General features: G+C 36.3%; 1 protein-coding gene across 5 annotated transcripts in view; it reads right to left on the bottom strand.

The window, feature by feature from the left end:
• The window catches only part of LOC106869101 (endoplasmic reticulum aminopeptidase 1), a 1176109-nt gene that overhangs the window by 82860 nt on the left and 1066837 nt on the right, over window positions 1-26412 (bottom strand). For all 5 annotated transcript variants that reach the window (XM_089357447.1, XM_089357445.1, XM_052970645.2 and 2 more), the window contains exon 13: window positions 11245-11300. In XM_089357447.1, the coding sequence (XP_089213573.1) occupies window positions 11245-11300 (56 nt within the window). The remainder of the gene's footprint in view (window positions 1-11244; window positions 11301-26412) is intronic.

The following is a 26412-nucleotide window of genomic DNA, read 5'->3' as shown; positions in this document are numbered from 1 at the left end:
ATGAAGAGAGAGAGACAAAGTGTTATGGTGGAAAAATATTGAAAAATAATTGAAAAGGTAAAAAAAAAAATTAATGAGGGTGAAACAATGCTCGAGGAAGAAGGTATGAAAACCAAGGAGGATGCTATTTTATAATCATTCTTTTCACTAGGAGTGTAATTTTAATTCAAAATTAAACAATAGGCTTACAATATCAACTATGCTGGAACCCATTTTATTATTATATTGTAATACAGCAGGAAACCCTGTGTATTTCATTCCACTCCACATGTATGTCTGTCTGTGTGAGTCTGTATTTGTGTCTACCCTTCTTTTTGAAGTCATTTGTATGCTGCATGAAAACAAGGTCACAATTCATACATGTTCAGCTACTGAACCCTCTGTGCCTCAAGGGCTATGTTTAATATCATTTTACTTGGAAATAGATTAAAGTTGGTAACAAGAAGAATATTTGACTATAGGAAATCTGCCAGCATGAAAGTGTGGTTGTCAAAACAATGATACTGATGCTACTGCTGCTGATATATATATATATATATGGGTTGGATGGGTTGACCAGGGCTGGTAAGATGGAAAGCTGCACCAGACACCAATCTGATTTGGCATGATTTTCTGTGGCTGGATGCCCTTCTTAACACCAACCACTCCAAGAGTGTAAATAGGTACTATTACATGCCACTGGCATGGGTGCCATTTGCATGACACTGGTATCAGCCACAACTGCCATTTTGTTCGGCTTGATGGGTCTTCTTCTCAAGCACAACATAATGCCAAAGGTTTTGATGATTGCCTCAGTGAGGCCCAACACTCGAATGGAACTCGGCCACTTTGCCTTCATGAAGGCCCAACACTAGAAAGGAACTCAGCCATTTTGCCTCTGTGAGGCCCAATGCTCCATTGGTGCTTTTTACATGCCACCAGCAAGGATGCCAGTTACATGACACCAACATCAGCCATGACTATGATTTCACTTGGCTTGATGAGTCTTCTCAAGCACAGTATATCACCAAAGGTCTCGGTCACTAGTCATTGCCTCTGTGAGGCTCAAAGTTCAAAGATCTTGCTTCACCACTTCATCCCATGTCTTCTTGAGTTTACCTCTACAACAGGTTCCCTCCACAGTTAGAGATCGGAACTTCTTTACACAGTTGTCCTTGTCTAGATGTAGGGCTGGATTAAGACCAATTGAGGCCCTAAGCACTTACAAGATTTTAGTGCCCCCGTAAAAGATTATGTAATTCAAAATATAAGCAATAACAAATCATTAAATAAATTTTTATTTTTCAAAACAAAACAAAACAGTAAGAGGGAAAATAATGTTTATTTTTGCATATTTCCACTTTATTTATATTTGAAAAGTTACCTCCAACGTTTTTGAATTGCAAAGTCTTTGATCAGACTCTCAAAATTAATCTTTAGGTAACACATCTGCATCTATACTTAGTAGAGATAAAGGCATCCCGAATATTATTTTAGCAAGTTTAAAGTGATTTCTTTAGTGCCATAAATCATTTACCATTCTGTGGTGTCCCCTCCTTTCCTTGATGCCCTAAACACATGCTTATTTTGCTTAAGGGTTAATCCAGCACTGTCTATATGCATCACATGACCATACCAGTGCAGTTGTTTCTCTTGGACACCACATCTCATGCCTCTTATGCTTAACTTTTCTCTCAAGTGGCTTACACTCTGTTGAACATGCACACTGACATTGCACATCCAGCGAAGCATACTGGCATCATTTCTTTCAAGCTTATGCATGTTCTTGGGAGCTGTAGGTGTTTTCATTTAATAAACACTCACAATGTCCGATCTGGGAATCGAAACCGCAATCCTACAACCACAAGTCCGCTGCTCTAACCACTGGGCCATTGCACCCCCACTACACACACACACACACACACACACACACACACATATAAGTTTAGGTTTGCCGTAAGGTTCTTCTGTCAGACTCTGTCATAGTTTCAGATTACACAATAGAACTGACAGATTGTTTGCCAAATATCCTCATGGATGATTCATAAATTTTTTCCACATATGATGCTTTTATAGTGAGTTACTACCCTGAGTACTAGTCATTTTGAAGTGACTGTTGACCAGTCTTGAAACATGCAAATCAGTCAAAAACCAGTGTTAAAATGAAAGAAATTGTGCCTGACAAAGCAATACAAGGGTCTTTATAGCTGATTATGTTTTGTGCAAAATTTAAAGAAGGCACGTTACTCAAATTTGTCAGCCATTTTATAAAAAAGTAGAATATAGCTCAGAACCATTCCAGTACAAAGTTATTATATCTTGATAGTTGAACACAAGTAGATGACATGAAATTTATACATGCTCTCTTACTCTCTTACTTGTTTCAGTCATTTGACTGCGGCCATGGTGGAGCACCGCCTTTAGTCGAGCAAATCGACCCCAGGACTTATTCTTTGTAAGCCTAGTACTTATTCTATCGGTCTCTTTTTGCCGAACCACTAAGTTATGGGGACGTGAACACACCAGCATCGGTTGTCAAGCAATGGTGGGGGGACAAACACAGACACGCAAACACACATACATATATATACATATACATATATATGACGGGCTTCTTTCAGTTTCTGTCTACCAAATCCACTCACAAGGCTTTAGTCGGCCCGAGGCTATAGTAGAAGACACTTGCCCAAGGTGCCACGCAGTGGGACTGAACCCAGAACCATGTGGTTGGTAAACAAGCTACTTACCACACAGCCATCATTTCAAATACTAAGGTAATGAAAATTGTTTTCCTTTCTTCTAATTTAGAGTAGCAGGTATTTTTTAATACCATGATGATCCCGGTGGGTTTGATAGGTGTGTTTTGTTACTGTTATATAATCAAGAAGATCAACTTATCACAGCTGTGACAGATTAATTAATTCCTGGTAATCTCTATTGTCATAGTTTTAAAAATCAATGTTAGTGTTGTCAACATTATACATGAAGTACTGGACCAGAGCCTAGAGTTGGGTTACAAAGGATAATGCCTAATGAAGTATCAGGTGGAAATGATATTTCTATCAAAATTCTAAAATATGCTGTAATTATTTTGTGACAAGATGATTGAAAATAACTGACAGCTGATGATTGCAGAATTATCTGTTCTCTAATGGCAAAGACAGGGAATTCACAGAATGGTGGATGCCATATTAAATGTTAAACAGCATTTAGTGGGGTTGTTTTGGTGGTGGGAGTATACAGATTTAACTAGAAGGAAAGGTCAGTGTCCATTACTTTTACATGCTCATCACAACTGATGAGATCGATATTGTTGACATTTTATGTTTGAAAATCAGTAAATCAATGCCTTAAGTGGTAAATCATCTGAGTCATTAGTTAGATAAAATGCTTTGAGAAATTTGTTCTGACACTTTGTGATCTGAGTTCAAATAATGCTGTATTCTATTCCAGTTTGTGACAAAGCAAACAGGGTGAACACATGTTACAAGGCCGACAAATATCAAGGAGTGATGTTTGTAGAGGCCACAGCCCATGGACAACTAGAACCAAATATTTAGGAATGCTCTGAAGGAGATCATAATCAACATTAAGATTGTTGAAAAGCCAGGGAGCTCCATCAGATCACAATTATGTAGGATGTGCCACTTTGAGAATACCACATGCACCAATGAGAACTGCATGGTATGTAAGATTAATCCTGGCATTAATTGTAGAACTAGAAATGTCGTGTGCAGAATAAGGTGCATAGAGGGTGCTTGTAAAGACAAAAAACATGACGTACATTGGTGAGACATCTAGAAACATTGTGGAGAGACTAAATGAACATTTGAGGCAATATGATGACAAAAAACAGTTCTTCATACTCTACCAACATGCCAAAGACCAACATAGAGGCACACTCGGTAGACTTGATATCTGCATTTTATCCAAGCACCCAACCCTCAGACAAATACAGGAGTACGTCCTCATAAATGAAACATCCCCAGTACTAAATAGGAAATATACGTAGAAGGTAGTGATACCCCAATTTATTCACAGTTTATACATACACAGGTAGATTTGTTAGTAGGCTGTTATGTAGACATATATATATACACATACATACATAATTAAGTAAATGGATATGTAAGTAAACAGATAGACAAGCAGATAGATAGGTACATAGGTAACATGGACAGACAGGCACACCCACATACATACATACACAAAGGAAGACTGAAACACATGACCATATACACATGCATACTTCATACACACACAAGGACACATATGGAAACAGGCATCCATACATAACAGACGTATGTACATATTCATACAAACCCATACACATAGAAATACTTCAACATGCATGCACAAAGAGACTGAGGTACACACACACACACACACACACACACAGAAACACGAAGATCCATAACTTACACTGGGTACACTGTATGGAGTTCCTACCTACAACTTCCCTACAAATCAAACAAGGCCACCTACCTGAAGTGGATAGGGTCCTGTCAGTTGTTTTGCTGACTAGGACTTTAGTCTTTGCTAAGTTAACCTTAAGGTTCTTAGACTCCAGGTTTTGCTTCTGCACCTGGAATTTCTCTTGTAGCTCTGATATGGAATCTGCTACAAGGTCTAAATATGTGTTCAAAGCTATCCACTAGGATAGCTTTTCCATGCCTCTTTCTTGTCCACATCATTAAGCACAAGCATATCATTATCCATCCGCACAAAATTCTCTCCTACAATGTCTCGATTCTCACTGACACACTGTCTAGCAATCCAGAACACGTCAAGTCTTTGATCTTCATGCTATAAGACTTCGGCAAATCTCTTCTCTTTTTGCTTCTACCTTAGCTAGATAAAGCTAATGTCTAGCCTCCCTTTTAGCCTTCTGATATGTTTCTTTGCTACCCACAACTCTTTCTTTTATGGCCTTGCCAATGTCATTATCTCACCACCCTTGGTCTGGCAGAGATTTTGCTCCAACCATAAAATTGGTCTGTTGCCCTAGAAGATTGTCCTGTCAGAACTTCCAGTTGTCCTCTATGTCATATGTTTCTATCTCTCCCTCCTTCTTGTCAAAGGCCTCCTTTAGGATATCTCTCAATCTCTGCCTGTTCAAAAGATCCTTGAGCTTCCACAGCCTCCTTTTCCATTTGGCTTGTGTCTCTGGATGAACAGCCTGGGCAAAGTTCAGAGAGCTCTTACCTCTGCTGGTGACAAAGGGCCTCTCGTTCAGAGTAAAAGGTAGACTGTATGACGCATGTGTATGAACAGCCATGCAACATGGCAGTGAAACATGGGCCGTGACTGCTGAGGACATGCGTAAGCTTGTAAGGAACGAAGCCAGTATGCTCCGCTGGGTGTGCAATCTTAGTGTGCATACCCGACAGAGAGCAAGTGCCTTGAGAGAAAAGCCAGCCATCCACCTGATAACCTATCAGTCAGGTGACTCTGCTAGCCAAATTGATTTCATTCTCACCAGACAGTGGGGTGCATGGTTGTTCATAAATACAAAGACCCTCCCTGGTGAAGAATGTACTCTCCAGCATAGAATAGTTATCAATCACTTTAGACTTGAGGTCAGAAGGATGCCAAAAAAGCAGACCAATCTGGAAAAAAAGGACTTGGAAGCTTAAGAACCCTTCACATGATCAGAGATTTAGGGATATCCTTACTGATAAATTTGATGAGAGGGAGGAGGAGCTACAGTCCTGTGACACAGAAGGCAGCTGGGAACTCCTGCGAGATATCTTGCTGAGTGCCACAGACCAAATCTATGTCTGGTGCAAAGTCCCTTCTAGACCTAGGATAACATGGTGGTGGAACAATACTGTAGACAGGGCCATTAAAGCAAAGAAACAGGCCCGGAAGAGTGGGGGTAGCAGGGGACTGTATCAGATAGCCAGAAAGGAAGCTAGGAGACGGGTATATATAGTCAAGGGAGTAGCAGAAAAGAAGTTTGCTTATGTTCAACAACGTAAGGACCAAAGAACTGAAGTATTTTGGGTTGCACAACAGTGTGTGAGAGAAAACCGTGATGTCATAGGAGAGAAATGTGTCTGCATGGATGATAGTGCTCTTGCATTTAATGACTCTGCAAAGAAAGAAGCTTGGAGATGCCATTATGAAAGACTGCTGAATGTGGAGAATGATTGGGAGGAGGAGAGCCTGCTAATGGTTGACACAATTGAGTGACTAGCTACCCGAATAGACAGTACCCTGGTTGATAAAGCAATTAAAGATATCAAGACAGGGAAAGCACCTGGCCCATCAAGAATCACTGCTGAGATATTTAAAATATCAGGTAGTGTGGGTTATAGTCTTATCACCCACATCATAAATCAGGTAGTTCATGAAGGAGTCATACCCAATGACTGGTGTAACAGCACCATAATCAAATGCTACAAAGGTAATGGTGATGCTTAAGATAGAAATAACTACAGGGGTATCAAATTATTGGATCAGGTGATGAAAGTTACAGAGAGGGTCATAGCCCAACTAATTAGGGAGAGAGTCTGCTTAGATGAGATGCAGTTTGGTTTTGTGTCAGGCAGAAGCACCACTGATGCTATATTTCTGGTAAGGCAACTGCAGGAGAAATAGCCAAAGATAAACCTCTGTACTTGGCTTTTGTTGACTTGGAAGAAAGACTTTGACAGGGTCCCTCGATCTCTTATCATGTGGTCAATACGGAAACTGGAGATAGACGAGTGGTTGGTGAGAGCTGTACAAGCCCTGTACAGGGATATTGTCAGTAAGGTGAGGGTTGGCAATTAGTATGGTGTAGAATTGCGCATAGAAGTAGGGAATCATCAAGGATCAGTCCTCAGCCTCCTCTTGTTCATCATAGTCCTCCAGGCAATAGCAGAGGAATTCAAGACAGGTTGCTCCTGGGAGCCTGTCTATGCTGATGACCTTGCTCTAATAGCCAAGTTACAGCCAGAACTAGAGATGAAGTTTAGGGTGTGGAAGCATGGTCTAGAATCAAAGAGTCTTAGGATTAAACTAGCAAAAACCCAAGTCTTAGTAAATAGGAAGGCAGACAAATCACAAATCCCTTCAGGTAGATGGCCCTGCTCAATCTGTAGAAAAGGCATGAGTAGAAACTCCATATGATGTACCTGGTGTGAGCTATGGACACATGAAAGGTGGAGCAATATCAAAGGAAGGTTAACCAGGAAGATAGTTTTTGTGTGTGGCAGGTGCACAGGGGCACTAAACACTGAAGATGTACAGAAAACAGATTCCATCACATGCCAGGGCAAAACAACTAGAAGTAGTTGATAGCTTCTACCACCTAGGTGACCAAATCTGTAGTTGGGGGTAGTTACTTTGAGAGTGTAGTGGCTAGAATAAGAATCGCCTGGGCAAAGTACATTGAGTTCCTACCTCTGCTGGCAACTAAGGGCCTCTCATTCAGGATGAAAGGTAGACTGTATGATGCATGTGTGCAATCTGCCATGCTACATGGCCATGAATCATGGGCTATGACTACTGAGAACATGCGTAGGCTTGAAAGAAATGAAGCTGGTATGATCTGCTGGATGTGAAATATCAGTATGCCTACACAACAGAGTGTGAGCACTCTGAGAGAAAAGTTGGACATAAGAAGCATCAAATGTGGTGTGCAAGAGAGACAATTGCGCTGGTATGGTCATTTGTTACATATGGATGAGGACAGCTGTGTGAGGAAGTGCCACATCCTAACTGTGGAAGGAACCTGTGGAAGAAGTAGACCCAGGGAGACATGGGATGAGGTGTTGAAGCATGACCTTCGAAAGTTGGGCCTCACAGAGATAATGACAGGTGACCAAGACCTTTAGAGATATGCTGTGATTGAGAAAACCTGGCAACTAAAGTGAGATCACAGCCATGGCTGATGCTAGTGTTGCATTTCCAGTACATTTAAAAGTACCATTGATGCATTGGGTGATATGATATGCTTGAGAATACCTGTTGAGTCAAGTAAAACCAAAATCGTAGCTGTGGCCAGTGCCACTTGACTGGGCCCTGTTCTGGTGGCACATAAAATGCATCATCCGAATGTGGTCAATGCCAGTGCCTCCTGACTGGCTCCCATGCCAGTGGCATGCAAAAAGCACTATCCAAACATAATCGATGCCAGGCCCACATGACTGGCTCCATGTGCTGGTGGCACATAAAAAGCACCTACTACACTCTTAGAGTGGTTGGCATTAGGAAGGGCATCCAGCTGTTGAGACATTGCCAGATCATATTGGAGCCTGGTGCAGCTGCTAGCTTTCCAAACCTCAGTCAAACCATCCATGCCAGCATGGAAAACAGACGTTAAACGATGATGATGGTTATTGTTATTATTATTATCATTGTTGAGAGAATAGTGTAAGCCATCAAAGTGATACTGGGGTACAAATGTATGAAGTCCAGTTTACCCATCATAACTACCCATCTGATAAGGGCACACCAGATACATGCATCACAACCACATGTGCACAACATTGTGATCCCATATCAAGATAAGCAATGCATGACCTTGCAGGTAGGACCCAGTTAGAATTTTCTTCAGGTCAAGTAACCATTACGAAACACCCATGTTTCCAGAGGTGAATTATTCAAAAGAATTCCTCTCAACACATGACTATAATGCTTCCCAACTACTTCTGCTCGTGATCAGAAATGCACATATCGTCAGCCACTAAGGGACATGCTCAATTGATTAAGGTCAAGCAACTGACAAGCAAATCTGTGGTATTGAGAAGAACATTTGTTGTAGCCCAACTTTTATACCAAGACAAATCATGTACATGACAACACTTCCAATCAGTTATGATCAGAAGCCATGAGAACCAGTGCCTGGTAGTGCATCAGGGCATTTATTATTATTATTATTATTATTATTATTATTGTTATTATCATCATCATTATTATTATTAGTATTATTATTATTAGTCTTAAGCACATCAACCAATGGCTAGATCTTTGGTGCTATTTGTGTCTTATTCTTGGTAACAACATTTATTAATTTCTCTCCAAAGAAATTCTATTGACTGTAATTAGGTCTTGTGTGGAATTAGAAAAAGAACTTTTTTTGTTTTTGTGTCATTTTGGTTGACCAATAGCCCTTGCATTAGTGTTTCTTTCACTTGTACCCAGTCAGCCTAAATAAAGACAATGTCTGCAAGAATGTGAAACAAAGGAGTCATTAATGATTGAGTACCAAGGAAGAAGAAAAAAATTAAGTAAAATACAACATGGTCTTTATATGGCTTCAAGAAAAGAGATTCAAGTCTATTGGTTGTTATTGGTTAGTCCTACATTAACTCTGACAGAACAAACCAGTGTCCGAACATGTTCCCGTTATAGGAGTATGTCTAAGACTACATCATCTAACATGTCTTTTATTGTGGGTATTATTTGAGAAATTTATTATTTCTTGAATTCATCACTTGGAGATGAATAGATGATGTATTTTAGATATATTCCATGAGAATATATCCTCAGACCTCAATGCATTGTGGGACTTGGATATGTTCATATACATTATACTTTCTCACTTTTATTACTCTGTCTCACCCCATCACCCTTCACTCATACTGTTTTCTATATCATCTTACCGACAAACAGCAAGCTCTCTCTCTCTCTCTCTCTCTCTCTCTTGTTGCTCTTCTGTTACTCTTTTGTTTGCTGCTCTATCTTCTAGTAATCTTCTTGCTCACATATGAATTGAACAAGTGACAAAATATAGTGCAAACTTTTCAGTCATCCACAAATCAAAGCAATCTCTCAAAGCCAAAATGCTAAGCGAAAATACAATGAATATATTTTATAAAGTGGTTGGCAAAGAAATGGAGATATGTAGGTAAGAGTGAACTCTTCAGCCTTGTTGAGGACATGACTATCTCTCTGGTGTCAATGCTATAATGAAATGGATCCATTACACTTCACAATTAGAATGAATTAAGTAGAAGACTATTATGTATACGGGTGTGTAGCTGAGTAGGTGTGTAAATCTGTGCAAATGTTTTCATTCTTGTGCTGTACACGAAAAATCTCTGTTCCCTGCCAACAAATCAGTAGGTTCTGTGCTTTCAAAAATGTGTGAGATCTGCCTCTTACTTGAAAAGCAGATAAAGATTATCAATAGGAAGGGCAGTCAGCCAGTAGTAAAGTAATGCTGCAATAGTGTATATTCATCTAACCTATGATAGCATAGAAAATTGAATCTAAAACTGAACAAATGTATACAGGACATTTTCAGTTTCAATTCTTTTGTTTCAAATCTCTTCGGTACTAAGCTGAGCAAGAGCACACACGAGAATGGAAAGTGTTGCTGAAGAGGTCACAGATGTATGGCGAAAGATTTCTGGACAATGGAGATGAATTACAATAAGAATAGTAATAAACAAGTGAAGAATGAATATATAGTGCATGTGTTTATTTGGTAAGAAAAAAAAAAGAGAGAGAACCAACCCAAAATGCAATAATACAAAATATGAAACAATATTTTACTTATAGAAAAGTACATGCAAAATAGGTAAAACTTATTAGCTGGAATTGTATCATTATTAGAATTCTTCAATCCAATTAAAAGAATTCTTCAATGAAAAATCATATCCCTGAAAAGTAGCATGTGGTTTCAACAGTAAGGAGGATTCAAAATAACTTATTCTTTCTGTAACTCACATTTGAATTTGTATAAATGCTCACTCATTTTATATCTGAATTACCATGTTGCCCTGTGTTAAATAAATATATATTGTTGAAGCATTGGTTTTACAGCTAGTTGCCCTTCTGGTTTCTAAACCTTATCCGTTTTTCAAGCAAGGGACTGTGTATATATCGGTATCATACGACATATACTTTTAGTGCTCTTCCAGTAACTTTAACAATGCTGGGAGACAAATATATTTAAAAAAACATATGTAGACTATATATATTTATCAGTCCATACATTTTAATTAGAGGGCACAATACAAAATATTCTGATTCATGGAGCATCATAATACATAGATATTTTAGGAAGAGAAATAAATCCTGTGTTCACAATATTTTGGATTTCAATTCTTTTATCCCACATTTTTAGGCATGGTAGAAAACAATATGAAAAATGAATCAATAAGTTGTTTATGCAAAGTCAATGGGAAACAACTAAAACGTTATTTGCTACAACACTGTCATTATTGAAATATAAACTGAAGCAACGTTGATAATAAAGATGTAAGCAGCTCAGATTAAGAGATTGTTCTTTTTTTTAGGAATGTTATAAAAATATTTTGGAAACTTTACCTGGCCATACAGGATAAATCATGAAGAAGTGTAGTCCTGTCTTCCGGCTGAAATATCTAGAAATGAAACCAAATATAGAAATTTATATATATATATAGAATGAATTTGAAGGAAATATAAAACAATGTAAAGATTAGTTTAGACTTTTATTGTTAAGAAGATAAATAGTTTTTTTTTTCTTTTATTTCTGAAAATCAATATATTCTGGCAGTCAGTCAATACACCATTTTCTATAGATTTGAAAGATTTTTGTTTCTTGCATAACTTGTGTGTCATTGGCCTCTGTCTTCATACGCCTTCTGCTAATATTTTATTATTTATTTCCAAGAGTTAGAGATGTGTTGTTAGTAGAAATGACAACCAGCTAAACTAAAATATTTTACAACACTTAATTCATTCTTACACGTTTCTGAGTTTGATTCCTGCAGAGTGAATAAAATAAACTATAATAAATAACAATAAAACAATGATGTATTACTGACTTGAATATATCAACTATTTCTTTGTCTGTTTCCAATGTATAACAGAATATCTATTCAAGGAAGAACTTATTAACACTTCTGACATCTGTTCCTCATTATTTTTTTCATATTTGCATCTGTAGCTTGCTTACCAACCACACGGTTCCAAGTTCAGTCCCACTGCGTGGCACCTTGGGCAAGTGTCTTTACAGCCTCGGGCCAACCAAGGCCTTGTGAGTGTATTTGGTAGAAGGAAACTGAAAGCCCATCATATGTGTGTGTGTGTGTGTCTGTCTGTGTTTGTCCCCCCACCATCGCTTGACACCCGATGTTGGTGTGCTTACATCCCCATAACTTAGCAGTTTGACAAATGACGCCGATAGAATAAGTTCTAGGCTTACAAAGAATAGGTCTTGGAGTCGATTTGTTCGACTAAAGATGGTGCTCCTGCATGGCCACAGTCAAACGACTGAAACAAATGAAAAAAAAAAATATATACACACACACACACAATAACTGTCAAGTTGTTATCAAATATGATCATCTTTTGCACTAAAATTACAGATGTAGCGCCTCTTCTCCACAAGGTGCCATGATGACTCCATCTCTGAGACACCAATGCCACTTCAATAAAGGACACAGCTGTATGGTTGACTTGTGAATCTCAGCAACTCCCAGCTACACAACACCTTCCACTGCAATAAAATAGGTGCTATTTCACTGTTGTCAATGCACTTGACACCCCAACTACTACAATAAAAGGCTCACTATCTATTCATGGTTCAAACAAAGCCAAGTCTTGACATGAGATAAAAAAAAGAAAAAATGTAAATAGTGCCTGTGCTTTAAATTTCATCATGACAAATGCTTGTGCAACACAAGTACCACACTGTTTAGAGTTGTTAAATTGGCAATTAGAAAAAAAAAACATGACCAGATTTCAAGTGAGAGAATCTTTTCCAATGTACATTTACACAGATATATCAATGCACAAATTCAAGTTTAACAAATGGTAGTATGGATGGAAGCTGAGCGACATGATATATCTAATGTCAAGTCAACATCTACTGCTGCTCTCGCATGTGTGATATTCTCTCATCTTCCCATAACTCATCTCCCTGACATATCTCTATCACTCATCTCTTACTATTGTCTACCCCTCTACTATTACTCTTCATTCTCTCTCTTCTCATCTTAACCACTCATTTCTACTATTATGCGCTTTCTCCCTCCACCCACTCACTCTGGCCCTTCTTCTATCATTGCTCTCTCCCTTATTCACCCCTCGTGGTCACGTCGCTTTGAGCTAAAATTCATGTCATAAAGTAGTGGAGACTCTTTACAGCTGGGTGTGTATGTGAGTTAGTACACAGTACTGGTACTATGATAAAATGCATTCAGTACACTCTGCAAAAGTGATTAGTGAATAAATAGAGAAAGTGTATTAAGATAGGGAGAATCCAAGAAAACCTGTCTTCTTGAGGAATTGGCAACCTCTCTAGTGCTGGTGCCATAATAAAATCACCCAATACATTCTGTCAAGCGGTAAGTGACAAGAAGTGCATCCTGTCATGAAAATGAAGCCAAAAATAAAACAAATGTGATCTGATTCTCTGACCCATCTGATTCCAATAATTCCAATAAGAGTTGACATGCGTAGTGACAAACCATCCAAACCAATTTAACAAGGAAAGCATATCTAAAATGATGATGATATATCATTGTCATCATTATCATCACCTTTAGAATCATCATAAACTAATGTCTTCTCTCCATGCTCACATGGTTTGGATGGTTTCATAGGATCTGATGTATCAGATGACTACTTTATGCTCCACTGTCTCATCTAGGATATGGTTCCTTTTATATCCTAGACATACGTTGGATATATAATTTAACGATATGGAGGTAAAATCAATGTGTTCACATGACATACTTCATGAGACTCCAAAACGGCTCTCATTGACTCCTACTGACCACTGTCTCAGCCAATACGCTACTCTTAATAAGAGTTCGGCTAGTCCATTCTTCCAATCTCCCAGGGGTGTCAATGACTCTCACCACATCTCCTCCTTTGAGATTGACTTCCACTGGAAGTTAATATTATTATTTTTATTTAATCTTCTTTCATCACATCTCCCTTTTCTGAGATTTTCCTCCTAGGGAAGTTTAATATTTCTTCCATTTGGGCACTACTTCCAACCATTCTGTTTGTTTCCTCTTTCTTGTGTTGCTTGAACCATGAATAGATAGTGAGCCTTTTATTGTAGTAGTTGGGGTGTCAAGTGCATTGACAACAGTGAAATAACACCTATTTTATAGGACACTTCCATGAGTATCTCTTTTCTTTTTTCTGTATAATTATTTTTTAGCTTGTTTAAATGTCTTTTGTGTTTCCATTTTTTTGCCTCTTATCATACATCATTTTTCATATTCTCTTTGTCACTACTCCACCTTCCCCACCTTATCTTACATTTCTATATATTTTGAAAAACACCTTGTCACCAATATTAAAATGCTTTGTCGTATATTTAATGTTTTCCCAATTTGTTTTTCTTACTGGTAACAGTTTGTCGAAAATTGACTTTATTTTTTGAGCAAACATTAGTTCAGCAGGTGACTTGCCTGAAAAAGCATTTGGGTTTGGAGTTATTCTATAAACCCTCAAAAATTGTGTCAATGCTGCATCAACAACTAGCTCATTTCTTAATTTCTTCAATGCTCCTTTAAATGTATCCACAAACCTTTCCACTTGCCCGTTTGATCCTGGGTGATACAGAGGAGCAGTCATTTGTTCAATGGAATACATCTTGCAAAAATTCTTAAATTCATTTGCTGTGAATTGTGTATCGTTATCAGAGACTATGGTATCCACGACACCATATCTAGCAAAACGTTCATGTAGAAATTCCACTGTTTCCCTGGATGTCAGTTTTCTACATTTACACATTTCTGGCCATTTTGAAAAGCTATCTACCACTATTAGATCATATGATCAGTTTAACAGTCCTGCGAGTCTATGTGTAGTCTGGACCATGGAATATCGGTCTTGGGCCATGGTTGAAATTTTATAGGTGGTGATTTCACTGCAAGAGCACAACATCTGCAGGATTTTACCAACTTCTCAGCATCTAGATCCATTTTTGACCAGTAAGTATAACTCCTCATAAGTGACATCATCCTAGAAATTCCTGGATGTCCAGTGTGGAATTCCTTTAACATTTGACCGTGTTGTGAGGTAGGCATTACAACCCTCTGTGCATACATAAGCACATTATCACATATTGAATACAAATTCAAAACTGTGTTACATCCAGCCACACGTTATTTTTTATTTGTTTCTTCTGATCTCACTATTTTTTCATTTTTATGATAAACTTGTCCATCTCTGCCTTAATTTTTATTTCCTACAATGTCACAGGCAATTCATGCACAACACTGCACAATATATTTTTTATTTCATTTCCGGTTTTTAATGTCATTATCACTGTGTCTTCTAGTGATTCACTGTATTTTGGTATTAACCTTGACAAACCATCTGCTTGTCCCAATTTTTTTGATGGCATATACTTCATTTTGAAGTCATGATTCAGTAAGATCATTCCCCAGCACTGCAATTTGTTGGCTGTATGTATTGAGATACCCTTTCTTTATCCATAGATCGACAATAATGGGCAGTGGTCTGTCTGCATATGGAACCTTCTTCCATGTATAAATTTATGGAAATTTTTTTACCACAAATATGATGGCTAATGCCTCTTTTTCTATTTGACTGTAACTTTTCTCAGCCAGCAATAACAAATGTAAAGCATGAGCTACTGCTTTCAGGCTACCATCTTCATATTTGTGTAAAATCCCAGTTCCGATACCACTTTCACTAGCATCTGCTGCCACTGCTATTTCTAAACTTGGGTCAAAATGTGATAATGACAATTCTGACATTAAGACATTTTTAATGTCTTCAAAAGCTTTCTCGCATTTATCCTACCAGTTCCATGTAACGTCTTTTTTTAACAAATTATTCAGGGGTGCTCTTAAATCATGCATATTCGGTATGTATACCTGGTAGTAATTTCAGAGCCCCCAAAATGCTTGTAATGTTGTAATGTTTGTCGGGGAGGCATATTTTTTATTGCACTCACCCTAGATGAGTCTGGTCTGCGTCCATTTTCATCAATAATCTGCCCTAGATATTTTATTCTTGGTATAAAAAATTCACACTTTTCCTCACTGAGCTTAAACCCATAATCTTTTATTCTTTGGAAGACCCTTTTAACATGCTCAGCATGCTGACCCTGAGATTCACTTTTTATGAGTATGTCGTCAAGCTAAGCTACAGCGAAATCTGAACCTACAAACATAATGTCCATAACTTGTTGGAAAATACTAAGTGCTACCGTTATACCAAAGAGGAGTCGATTAAATTTATACAACCCTTTATGGGTATTTATTGTCAATAATTCTGAACATTCCTCATCGACTTTTACCTGCAGATATGCTTCAGATAGGTTCGACTTTGAAAAAAAATTTTCCTCCATGCAACTTCGTGAAAATTTCCTCCAGACTTGGTAATGGGTAATTATATGGCATCAAACATTCATTTAATCCCATTGAAAAATCAGCTCATACTCGGATTTTATTTTTTCCTTGACATAATCTGTTGGGGATGCCCATTTTTGTGTAATCAATTTTTTCAATAATGCCAAGCTTTTCAAGTCTATCCAATTCTTCGTTGACTTGTTTCAATGCTGTGAAAGGTACCATTTGTTTTGGTTTAAAATCCTGTACAGTATTTTCTTTCACTTGAAACTTCACCTCTGTTTTAGTGCAAAGACCCAATTCATCAAAAGAAACTTCATGAAAATTTTAAAAAAATTTTTTTTAAAAAATCCTCCGACACCTTATTTTTACTGGTGAAAGAACGATTCTAATTTTCACAAAAAATATTTATAGGGAGGTCCCATAAGTTAAATAGTTCTATCCAAACTGTTCCAAAAACATTTGTCGTATTTGAAGGTTTTTCCATTAAATGTAACATTACTTATAATGTCACTCATAAAATGCAATTTTTTTCCTGAAACACCTCATGCAATTTTCAAAGTTTCCTTTAATCTTGGTTTCCCTATTTTCTCCATGTATCTGTATTAATTATCGTGATATCATTGCCCGTATCCAATTGTAACTTGATATTCACATTATTCATTTTTATGAACACAAATTTTCTTTTCTGAGCCCCGCTTAGAATTTTTGTTAACAATACATTCTTTCTAGAATTTGTTTTTGTTTGAACCTTTTTTCTGTTTCGCTATACAATGTGAGCTTTTAGGTCCAATTTTTCAATATTCAAAACATTTATGATTTTTAAAAGGACAATTCTAAAATGTAAACCTCAGCACCCATAGCATGGATTTGGTCTTGACGTTCAGTTTTTCCTTTTTCTTATCTGTTTCAGGTCGATATGCATGTATCTGAGAGCAATCTTTTTCTTCAATCTTATCTGTGTCATGTCTTAAATTTATAATCCTTAGGCATTCTTCAGTTACTGCCTGTAGAGTTAATTTTTGGTCCTGTTCTAATTTTGTTAATATATGGGAATGTATATCAGCATCTTTTCTTGCTGTTAACCCTTGAACAAAAATTAGACATTTGAAGAAATCTGGGGTGGATTCATTTAATTTGAATTTTTCACACTCTCTGTTAATGACCTCAGCATGGGTGATGAAATCTCCATCATCTTTTTTAACTAAATTTAAACACTGCCAACAAGTATTGAACAGGGAACTTCTTTCACTGAAAATTCTCGATAACGTGCTAGGTGATGAGAGGTTAGACTATGATGGAGAGAAAAAACAGGTGTCTCGAAGTAGAGGAGATACATGGTTATCCTTACTGGAAGAAATGAGAAGATGATGAGCAATGCATACAGAATTGACATTAGTGAGAATATTCATAAACTGGTATTTTTGATAAATGTTCCATGTGATATTTGTTCCACCCTAATGTGTTACTCTTATCATCATAAAATACTCATAGATCAATAATTAATGTAAGAAACATGCAATGAATGCTACTGCATTTCAAAAACATGTATGATAGAAAACGAATTAATAAAATAGCTACTAAGTGACTTTAGCTTCAGTTTGAACTTATGACCTTGTGGTGAATATATACCAAAACATTTAATCTTGATAATGTAAAACCTTCATCAACAACTTATTACCAGGTACATACAACACACACACACACACACACACATCATTTAATGTTCTCAGTATTTAAAATAAGAGCTATTAATAGTTTCTTGCCATACAGACACTGAGATTAGGCAGGTTTATATGAATTTTCTAATCTATCTAATTTCAGTGTCTCTGTAGCAAGAAACTAACAGTAGCTCTTATTTATATACTGTGTACATTAAATTATATTTATCTCTCACTGGCTGGTTTACTTTTTTTGTTGATACTACCTTAATGGAATAGTAAATTATATATATATACATATATATATATATATATATATATATATATACATACACACACATATATGTATGTGTGTATATATATACACACACATACATGTATGTGTATATATATATATAAATTATTATTTATATATATAGGGTGATAAATTGAATATTATTTCAATTTAAAATCAAGTGGCCTAGCATATAAAAAAATCTGAAAATTCAGAAAAAATTGTATTACACGTGTATAAGGGATGACCACGAGGTGGGTGTCCAATATGCTAGAAAGAGGTCATCAACAACCGAACCACAAAGAAAAATAATGTTCTCCAGAAAAAACTTCGCAAAACACCAGAACAAGACAAAATGAGAAATATACAGAATAAAGAATTAGTTGTGTACCGCAGTTTTTTCTTTGTGGTTGGGTTGTTGATGACCTCTTTCTAGCATAATGGATGTCCACCTAGTGGTCATCCCTTATACACGTATATATATATATATATATATATATATATATATATATATATATATATATATATATATATATATATATATATATATATATATATATATACACACACACACACATACATATATACGTACATATGTGCTTATATATATCTATATATATGCTTGTCTTTCTATTCTATCATTTTCTGTATCTGTGAAGTGTAACATTTTCACTAAGTGAACTTATTCATTCTCAAGCCAAGCTCTTACATGTTCCATGATGATATATGTGTCATTATTTTCGAAAGATATGACATCAGTGATTTCACATTCTGGCACACACTCAAAATGCACTTAAACCAAAGCAAAGATACATTGTATTAGTTTTGCAGTGATTCTATATACAATTTTTACATCCATCAGTTTTAACATTCTTATAAATCAGTTCTCTTATGCGTCACTCTATCAATCCAAGCATGTAATAATGTTGTGTCAATCATTAGAGTTAAAGCATTTCTCTATCATCTTCTTTGCTACAGGGTGTGGGTTGTGGTAACTCTACAAACACTAATGAGTTCAATATTGTCACTTCAGATCTTTTCATGTTGAACTAGCAATACTTTCTATATACTAGTAATATATACTGAAAGCATATTGGTTGTTGTTTAGCCATAGGTAAGCTTGATATCAATGTTATTTCTTAAGGGTCTCTCGGACTACATAGTGAAAGGTGTCTTTTCTTTAATAAGAGGGCCAGCTATGATTTGAGGGAGATTTGCTGCTAGTTTTAGAAAGTGTATGACTGCTTAAAGTTTTTCCCTTATTTTATTGGATACTGTAGATTTAGTAGATGATGTCTGAAATAAAAGATCAGAATACCTCCAATAAAAGTTTTTAGAGTTTAGAACCAAATTGCCTTGTGGTATTTGTTTCAACTCTTTGTGTTCTGAGTTCAAATCCTGTTGAGTTTAAATTTGTTTTTCATCCATGTGGGATTGATAAAATAAGATACCATCGAGAATTGTGGATAAGTGAAGGGATTAAACAAGATGCCTTGTGCTGTTTGTTCCAACTGTTTTGTGTCTTGAGTCATTGTGTTGTTAGTCTAAACCATCATTCAGATTAACATAAATCCTGGATATTTGGTACTCCATGTTGAGTCAACCTTGTTGCAAGCATTTAGATCAGGTCTCCAGTTTGTGGATAACTTACCACTGAACCTGACCAGTCTTAGAGATCCTGAAAAAATATAGTCTTGGGCATTGTTCTTCATTCTCTGATGAAATGATAGAAGAAAATGACCTTGTAGTTAAGACCATTCCATCTTTTATCTATATCTGCAATATATAATGTAACATTGCCTTTTTTCTTTCAAGATTGCAACATGTGGTTTATGTGAGATTAAATTACAATTTCTATCAAGTCCTTTACTAGATAGAAGTTACCCTAAAGGCTAAAGGCATATGAATTACACTGGAGTTAGGCTCCTCTTGATATACTTCACATAAGGATTCTAATGCATCACTTTGATTTAAAAATCACTGAGTCTTAGTGCATTCATCAATCACAAACTGTTTCTCTGATAAAATCACCTTTAAACTTTTATGACACACAAAGTATTCACAGACTCCCCGCATATGACATTCAGAAAGTTTCCACTTTTCGCTTGAAAGAATATCCAGGTGTCACTCTTTTCATCTGGCCAAGTTTGTCATTTGATGTTATAATTAGATATCTTTGAAACTAAATTCAATTTACGTTTTCATTTGAAAACTTCCCAAACTAACCAGCAGCAGGGAAATATAGAAATAAAGACAGATTATCAGATGAAGCATAGAAACTGAAATAGCAGACTGATGTATTGATACTACTGTATGTGAAAACAAAGAGCTGCTGGTTACAATTATCCCAGAATACACATACATACTTATGTGCATGCTCATGCACACACAGAGACACACAAGGCCCCTCCAACTTTAATACGTATATGCATATATGTTAGAGAAAGAGAGTGTGTGAGAGAGAATATACATAAATTTATATACATATATGCACGTGTATAAATACACACACACATCTGAGTGTGACACACAGTGCACCTGTACAGGCGATATCAATTTGATGGAAGGAGTGAACTAATGTGTAGCATAAACATTTGATCACAATAAGCAACTCATCTGTGTAGGTTTTTCAGTAAGAAATTGCAAAACAGTCTTTCTCCAACTTGAGCAACCAGCAAATTAATAGTGTAATGTAATATAATATAATATAATATAACACAATATAATATGATATAAACACATGGGTATATCACTAAGAAGTTCACTTGCCAACTTTGTGGTTTCAGGTTCAAATCCCACTGCACAATGCTTAGGGCAAGTGTCTTCTACAGTAGCCCAGTTGTTAACCAGTCTTGCATGCAAGTGAGTTTGAAAGACAAAAACTGAGAGAAGTAACCTTTTTTTCGTCTTTTACTTGTTTCCGTCATTACACTGTGGCCATGCTGGGGCACCACTTTGAAGAATTTTAGTCAAACAAATCAAACCCAGTACTTATAATTTTCAGCCTGCTAGCAGTCACTTTTGCTGAATCACTAAGATATGGGGATGTAAACACACCAACACTGGTTATATATTTATGTCTTTATATATGTGGAGAGAGTGCAGACCTCCGCCAAGCAGCTCATCGCCACCCATATACACGCATGCTGAAAATCGCCCAATTTCCCAAACCAATGCTGGTAAAAACATAACCTCCTCACATACTTATCTTGACAATCGTCATCATCAACACTGTCTCTGCTTTCACCAAAATCACCGTCAAAACTACGATCACCACAATCAGTTTCTTTACACTGGTGAAAATCCATTATCCGATACTCATGGGACCGAGATTGTTGCAGATTTTTGATTTTTCTAATTTCGGAGTGCTTTATTAAAAAAAAAAAATTGCATCTGCAAATTGGAACAGTCTGAGAAAAGAAAGCATGTCTAAACACAATAGCTTATAGACATACTCTGAATGTAGTTCTATATAAATCTTAATTTTTTTTATACTTAAGATCATCAGAAATGTTAAGATATCAGCCTCTACCCACATTGTCATGCTTTGATTAAAAGGTTACAGCATGGATTAGATTACTTAGATAAGTTTCAACCGAAGTTGGCTCAGGCCATGTCTAATTTAACCACACCACCTGGAAGAGATACACAGTCAGCTCTGGGGAATCGTAGCCCATTCAAGCAAAGGGTTGTTTTCAGAGACATATCTGGGTGTGGGTGGTTTATCTGGTATTTGTTGGGGATAATCATCTAGTGATCGTTTAAATGCCATGAAGTCACTTTCCTCCTTTATGTGTGTCTGGCATGATGTTGAAGAGAGCAGAGCCAATTGTGGTGAAATAGTGTTGTGATATGACACGAACATTTCTGAAGTGGATGGATGGTACGGGAGCCAAGCCTCAGACGAATTTTAAAGATGGGTAATGTTGATGGAATATTTTCCACATCATACAGATGATATAGAGCTCACAGCAGCGGTGGAGAGTGCAAAGCCTGAGCTTTTTGAGTCGATCCCAATAGTCAAGGCTTGTCATGTCATCCTCCACAGACCTCCACCAAGCAACTCATTTTAAGATAGATACGCAAGTAAAATTACTAATAGAGAAATGAAAATAAACTTTAGAAACAGCAACGCCACCATAGGTTATGTGGAAACGATGAAGTGTTTTCAAGGGAGATAATCAAAGAATGTAATGTAATACTTCATGTAAACTAAATATAACAAATGAAAATCCTTCAAGAATCCATAAAAATTCCCGGATCACTACTAAAATTTCATCATTTGTTTCTTGCATCATTACCAAGTTTTCCTGCAAGTTTCATCAAATACTGTTCACAACTTTTTGGAGTTATTTTGCACACAGACGGTCAAACCAACACCAAGGCAAACATAACCTCCTTCCTTGGCAGAGGTAATGAATAATGATGGCAGTGTTAGTTATGACACAACACAATAAACACATAAACAGCACACATACTACAAGCAAAATAGGCACATGACTAATTGACTAATTTAGTAATCAGTCTTTAAATTCTGACCTAAACATCTAAATATCTTAACAAATTTGAGTGATAAGGGTTATAGAAATCACATTTGCTTATCACAAAGGAATCAGTTATAGATAGCAATGACACCTTACATCCTGATAATATTGTGAAAGTCTAGAAATGCTGATGATTATGATGAGTCTAAGAACTTCATTGTTCAAACAAACTTTAAAGAACTCAAATGAAAAATATGTTAAAACCTAGATAAGAAAACTAGAACCAGGAGCAGTCATATTCTTCATTATGTCAGCATCAAAAACTGTTTGCAATATTAATGCATCCATGCATGTATGTATGTGTCTTTCTTTGTGTTTTATTTGTTCTTCTTAAGAGATTTCAAACTGGTCACTGATAAATCGACAAGGCTTATTGAGTCAAGAAGGTTCCCAGAGTTTGTAAACATGTGGCTGAGTTGGTGTTTTCATTGAACTGTTGATGCACACGTTGAAGTGTGTGCATCTATTCATCTAAGGGTTTTCAGATGGAGAATCATCAGAATGTCTTCCAAATCTTCCCTGTGCTGCTAATGGATTGGATTTGGAGAGTGAATGTCAGTTTCTTTTGCTCCCTCTCTGAAAATACTGGAATTTCTAGAGTCTTGTGTAAATTTGTAGGTACATAGCCTAATGCACTTATGATGATAGGTACAAATGAAAATTTATAGTCAGGGTACAAAAGTTGTATGTTCCACATTAATTTACCATAAATGTTCTCTTTTTTCCCCATACTTTTGTGGTACATTCACCTCTGTCAGGCAGCTATCCTCAACAACAGTGCATGATTTTTGTTCCATAGAACCATATCAAGTCTGTTTGCACTGAATTGTTGTTTTTATTGGGGTGGTCCACCAGTATACTTTGTTTTTAAAGATATGTATGTCAGGGCAATCCTTTGTGTGGATAGCATTGTAAATAGTCTTTACAACTATATCATCCCTCATGGGCAAGCAGTATCATGTAGACATTTTGAGAACAGCTGTAGATGTTGTGGAAGATATCTGCCACACTGATATACAGAGCCAACATTTTCTATCATAATGTAGAGGTTTTATGGTATCCCTATCTCTCTAGTTTATCAGGTATTTTGTAGCTATCTCCTGTTCCTGGATAGCAAAAGCACATCCTTGTAGGTGGGATGTAATGCATCTATCACAGATCCAAGAGAGAGTACTTTTCCTGTCAATGCTGTTGTTATCCTCTTGCTTACAGGATATGTACCCAAGCATTGCTGTCTGCTTCTCCTCCAAGCTTATGCTTAGGTAGGCCAGTCCAACCTTCTCTGGATTGCATAAGTCATTTGTATTTTCAGAGTAGCTGCTCAGTAGTTCCTCCCTAACACTGAAAACGTTATTACCTTCACTTTTGAATATGCATGTAATGTACTCATTTCTTTCTTTACCAATAAGCAGATGTTGTCCAAGTGATACACTGTGACATTCAAAGGCTATTTAGACTGACATTATGCCTCTACCACAATCTCTTCATCTCACATAAACACTATCAGTGTCACCGATAATGTAGAGGTTGCCAGTGGTGGTCAGTACCTTTCTAGTTTTGATGTTTGGCTGTGGATTTTATCAAATGTTCAGTCCAATAGCTCAAATGCTGGTACTAGCACTGACACTGCAAAAGCATTCAGATATGGTCTTCTTAAATGCAGACAACTCTAAGTTCCATATTTCCTGGAGTCGATAGGTGTGTGTGCACGCGTGCATGTGCATGTATGTGCTCTCTCTTCTATTTTTAATTATTTGGAGTCTTCCTGCAAGAAAGGAGCTGATTTCTGACAAAGATGCAATGCATCATCATGGGAATGTAGATAACAAAAGCAATTTCACACTTTGAACTAAAGAAACACTAATGTTTGAATGCTTGGGTAGGCCACAATAAGAACTGGGCCATTACCTCTGCTGGTAACAAGTAGGTTTTTTTTCTTTTTTTCTGTAAAACATAGATTCTATGTTGCTTGTGTAGAAACTGCAAAGCTGCATGGCAGTGAGACATGGGCACTGAATACAGAGGATGTGTGAAATAAAGCTAGCATACTCTACTGGATGAGCATGTTAGTGTGCATGAATGACATGAATTAGATGAATGGAGGGATAAGCTGTGTATAAGAACAATTAATTGTAATGTGACAGAATGAAGCCTGCATTGGAGCAGACATGTAATGAATATGGAGGATTATAGATAAGGAAAGAAGTGCCAGGAGATCCAAATGAAAGAAAATTGTGGAAGACCATGGAAAGCATATTTAAAAAAGATGAAAGCTAATTCCAGGATGCTGAATGTCATAAAGATGACAAAAGAATGCAACAAAAGTAGGAATGCAGTGTGGTAAAAGACACATCCAACCCAAGCAAAAAGGAAAAGTGGACGTAAAAATGATGATTATTGATATATATTTATATATATTTTAATCTGTAAAGCTCAATTTAATTTTAATTTTTTATAAACTGATTTTCATTGAGTTTTTACCTGTAATTTTGGATTTTGTCCCTAATATTATTATGTATATAAATATATACACACACAGATATATCATCTTAACTGTACATAGGTGATTTAGGAGCTTAGAGTTTCACGAAAAAGCCTGTTGAAATACTTGCATGAAACTATGGGCCCTTGAGTCACTTACGTAATTTTACAGCCAAGCGGTAAAAGGAATATATATACTCTTTCTTAAGTATTAGGTTCTATTTCTCCTATTTGAACCATCAAGCCTATACTCACCCATTCATACATACAAACATGCATGTTTGTGGACATGTATTCTATGGATGTACATGTGTGTTGTTTCTCTGTATGTGGGTGTGTGGTTTGAATATTTATTTGTAAATTTCTTTCAAAATTTCTCAGATTTTTTTAAAACCATCTTCTTTCCTTTTTCTTTTGTTTATAGTTTTTATTTTTCATAATTTCTATTTGGTTCACTTATCAGCTCAACTTGCTTAGTTCCTTTCCAACAATGGTTAAGTTGGATTTAGTTAATCTCACATCAATAATAGGATATTATTATTGTTGTTTTTGTTACTAACAGCAGCAACAACAACAATGAATAAATAAAAGGCTGCTTACAAGTGAAAGCAATGCATTCACTACTGAATTTTAATCTTGTGAAGATTATAAGAAAAATATGAGAATGTTTGAGAATGTGGTTGTATTAACAATGCATGAGTAACACACATGCACATACACATATAGACATACACTTTCATATAGTTGTGCATAAGCGAGCAATTACTTATATGCATGTAAACTATATAGTATATAGATATGAATACTCATACACATACAATCACACACATATATTTTCCCACCACCTTGTATGTATATATGTTTGAATTTGTTTTAAAATATTCATCATTCAAATATATGTGCATATATATCAATATATGTATATTTTTATGTGTATATATTTTTAACTTCATATATTTGTTTGTGTATGCACATATGTTTAGATCCTGTTTTTTTTTGTTTGTTTTTTGGAAATCTTCTCCTTGATATTTGTCAAAATCTGATAAAGTGAACAGAAACATCCTTTATAATATTAATATAAAATGCAAATCTATAGGAAACGTGTTATGGTAAATGTTTGTCGCTTGTGAATGCAAATATTTCAGAAACAATCTATCACTTTAACTTTTACAAGTAAACACCAAACTGAACAATTGTTGGCATTTTGT

This window comes from Octopus bimaculoides, chromosome 9 (assembly GCF_046866305.1).
Source record: "Octopus bimaculoides isolate indiv1 chromosome 9, ASM4686630v1, whole genome shotgun sequence".
Lineage (NCBI taxonomy): Eukaryota > Metazoa > Mollusca > Cephalopoda > Octopoda > Octopodidae > Octopus > Octopus bimaculoides.
The sequence above is the reverse complement of the archived record's forward strand: the minus strand, read 5'-3'. Positions and strand labels throughout refer to the sequence as shown.